Consider the following 3,427-nt stretch of genomic DNA (forward strand, 5'->3'; position numbering starts at 1 on the left):
AAATTCAATTAGATTCCGATCAAGTCAGCATCGAATAAAAGCGAGTCCAAAGCAAATCAAATCTGATTCCAATCCTTCTTATTCTTCTTCTTCGATTCAAAACCCAAACGAATCAAACCTGATCCGAATCAGTCAAATGAGATTCAATCCTTTAGAATCCCTTCGGGATCTAATCTTCGAATATTCCGAATCCCGATTATGCCAACACTACTGCTCTGCCTCAGAAGTTTCATCGATCCGCCGCAAAGAAAAGCCAAGGGCTTTTAGTCGGCTGCTTGTGAATTGTGGGATTTTCGGTTAATCACAGTTTAGTTTGGTTGTGCGAAATCAGGCCATAGCGTTTGAGTATTTTAAGCAGGTACACCGTGTAATTTGCATTTCATTGTTCGTCTCGAGTGGAGAAAAGTTTAACATAAAAATGCTAGACTCAAAATGGCCGCTGTCATGGTTTATCGGCAGAAAAGAACACGAATGATGTGCTTCATTAAAGAGACTTATTTACCCAGTTTCTGTGATACACTATAGTATTAGTTAGTACTGCATCGTTCAAATAACATGTATTTTTGATCAGTAAATTTATTTACACTGTGAAGTACCAAAGAAAAGTGGAATTGAACTTAAACCCTAGAAGGCATATGCGCCCTTGTGTTTTGACAAAGACAACCATCTAGATAGAATTTATCTTTTTGCTAGTGCAATGAAGTGTTTCATTATTGCATGTTGTTGATAATTTTCCGAGGCACGCGAAATGTGAATAAGTCTAGTTTTAGATGATTTGCTTGACATTTTACCAAATTGTATTTTTAGTGCAATTTTAGGGTGAAGACGAGATGTCGACAAGTGCTGGTTCTAGTAGTACGGGAAGTGGTGCAGGAAGTGGATCTACCGGTGGCAGCAGTGGTAGTAACGATGGTGGCAACAACGGCCGAAGAAATGGCAATGGCGGCGGTACAGCGGCAGGAGCTGAAGCAACGGCAGCCAAGCCTGATACGAAGGAAACTAAGTCCAACCCAAAAATATCAAAAGCACTAGGCACATCTGCCAAGCGAATTCAGAAGGAGTTAGCTGAAATAACACTCGATCCGCCACCAAATTGTAGTGCTGGTCCTAAGGGTGATAATCTATATGAATGGGTCTCAACCATTCTGGGGCCACCGGGTTCAGTTTATGAAGGAGGCGTTTTCTTCCTAGATATTCACTTCTCACCTGAATATCCATTTAAGCCCCCAAAAGTGAGTAGGTCACGATGCCTCCATTTGAATTGTCGCTGGGATGCCGCACGTTTATTAATTAATTGTTATTGCGTTTTTCGTAGGTCACATTCAGGACAAGGATATATCACTGTAACATCAATAGTCAAGGTGTGATTTGCTTGGATATTTTGAAAGACAATTGGTCTCCTGCACTGACAATTTCAAAAGTTTTACTATCCATTTGCTCCCTACTGACAGACTGCAATCCTGGTGAGTTTCGGCTTATAATAAGCATCATAAAATTAGCATAATAAAATACCATATGTGTTCTATTTTCAGCTGACCCGCTGGTTGGCAGTATTGCTACGCAATATTTGCAAAACAGAGAGGAACATGATAGGATCGCTCGTCTTTGGACAAAGAGGTAAACATTGAACGAAAACGGAGACAACTTCATTTTGTAATGGCTAAACTTGTTTTATTGCCCATTTTACAGATACGCTACGTGATTCTCCTGCCTTTGGAAAACTGTATATTTTTATGTGAACTCGATACTATTTATAAAATTGCCCTTGATTAAACCACATACATACCTTTACAAAAACACTCCTCCGAATGCTGTAACAATAGTAGATCGAAGTGCTTGTAAGGAGGAATGTAATCTGTAATAGTAATGCAAGAAGTTAAAGATGTTTGTCAACATTTTGATTACATGAAAGCGAATCAACAGCTAATCGGTACCAATTTTAGTATACTTTCTATATCTGTCCATCAAGCAAAAATCTCGAACATTGAAAATCAGCGATCGTATAGAATGTAACGCCCGAAACGGCAATAAGAACAAGAATATTTTATCGATCGCTATTGCTGAATTGATGATATCAGATCTACTTAAACTAAAGTGTTTATTTGCATTTTAGTTAACCATCGATGATCTTTTGTCAAATAGCATTTGACTGATCAACAATAGGTGATATTCTATGTTAAATTGAAACTTTAAGCCTTATACGATGATTCGATATAAATGCGATGAAGAACTATTCATAGGCAAAAGATAAGTTATCAATCCATGTTAAGTCGTACACTTGCGACTTTTGCGTTAAAGCGCAAAAAGATGGAAATAAGACCAGCAGGAATGAATTAACGCATGTTTGAGTGTGTAACTGACTAAAAATTAAACATAAACATCATAGAATACATAGGCAACAAGACTCCGTTCCAAAAGGAATATCTAGCTCTATAGATGACCAACAAATCTTATGTATTTGTTCCTCATGTCTACATTCTTAATGAAAATAAAATACAGTACATTAGATGAAAAATGTATATTATTTTCTTCTTTTAGCATATGCTTCTATTCGTCTTGATATCCATACAAATAAGTTTATGTTTGTTTAGTGACTTCACAATATCAAGATTCTAAATAAACCCGGTTTAAAATATACCTAATGTACTAGGAGCTGACAGATCTTTAAAATCGTTTAAGTTGCTACTGGATAAATTCTACATTGTACATTCATGATTCTTTTTTCACCCCGGATGACACAAAAATCCGAATGAATAGTAACGACGCTGAGCGAATGTACTCCATAAATGTGTCAGAACGATGTTGAAACAAAAAAAAAAACAGTAACAATGATTACTTTTACTTTAGTGGGTAAGCCATGCTTAAGTTGGTGAAGACTAACTAAACCTCTATGTTATTTATAACATTACTTTAGAATATCATTTTTATTGCATGTACTTTGTATCATGTACCATCTAAAGAAGTTTTAGACTAATCTGTTCGTTTAAGGCTAGCTACGCATAATTTAAGATTGATAAACATTTTGCATTTTTTTTATAAATTACTTAATACTGATTATATTTCGTCATGATACTTACTGCACAATCAGATTCAAGATAGCACGCTTAATGGAATGAGGTGTTTACATTGACAACAATGTAAACATTTTAGTTTATAACACAACGAATAGAAGCATGTCTTACTTTAAATCGCGACATACTGATGATAAAGATGAACTTATGGTAATCTGTCATTGAAGATACCTGAAGGATTAAGCGGTTCTACTATGAATTTTATCTGTTGTAGGTCTGCACTAATATAGCTTCACGCAATAACATCACCTAAACTATCTCCAAGGATTTGAATACGTTAGGTGATTGTTACCAGTCCTTATGCAGGGCCCGACTTGTATGGAATAACTATTGGAGTACCAATAAGCCACGTCTAC

At 36.2% G+C, this 3,427-nt stretch overlaps 1 protein-coding gene across 3 annotated transcripts; it reads left to right on the top strand.

Annotated features, from left to right (window-relative positions):
• The first annotated feature begins 219 nt into the window (after positions 1 to 219).
• On the top strand, positions 220 to 2,535 carry LOC131282756 (ubiquitin-conjugating enzyme E2-24 kDa). Of its 3 annotated transcripts, none has more exons than XM_058312294.1 (5): positions 220 to 358; positions 808 to 1,232; positions 1,316 to 1,463; positions 1,533 to 1,617; positions 1,690 to 2,535. In XM_058312294.1, exons 2-5 carry the CDS (start codon positions 831 to 833, stop codon positions 1,700 to 1,702), a joined length of 648 nt encoding a protein of 215 aa, XP_058168277.1. In that variant the 5' UTR covers positions 220 to 358; positions 808 to 830; the 3' UTR covers positions 1,703 to 2,535. The 3 variants fall into 3 exon arrangements, with proteins under 3 accessions (XP_058168277.1, XP_058168279.1, XP_058168278.1); XM_058312295.1 differs by having other exon boundaries at positions 227 to 358; positions 819 to 1,232; XM_058312296.1 differs by lacking the exon at positions 1,690 to 2,535 and having other exon boundaries at positions 1,533 to 1,621.
• Positions 2,536 to 3,427: the final 892 nt, after the last annotated feature.

Source organism: Anopheles ziemanni, chromosome 2 (genome assembly GCF_943734765.1).
Source record: "Anopheles ziemanni chromosome 2, idAnoZiCoDA_A2_x.2, whole genome shotgun sequence".
In the NCBI taxonomy this organism is placed as follows: Eukaryota; Metazoa; Arthropoda; class Insecta; order Diptera; family Culicidae; genus Anopheles; species Anopheles ziemanni.

Excerpts from the sequence above, each read along its gene's own strand:
- LOC131282756 (XM_058312294.1), top strand. The coding sequence starts at position 831 with ATGTCGACAAGTGCTGGTTCTAGTAGTACGGGAAGTGGTGCAGGAAGT. Across the intron at positions 1,233-1,315 it reads ATCCATTTAAGCCCCCAAAA|GTCACATTCAGGACAAGGAT; the intron begins GTGAGTAGGTCA and ends CGTTTTTCGTAG. Across the intron at positions 1,464-1,532 it reads ACTGACAGACTGCAATCCTG|CTGACCCGCTGGTTGGCAGT; the intron begins GTGAGTTTCGGC and ends TTCTATTTTCAG.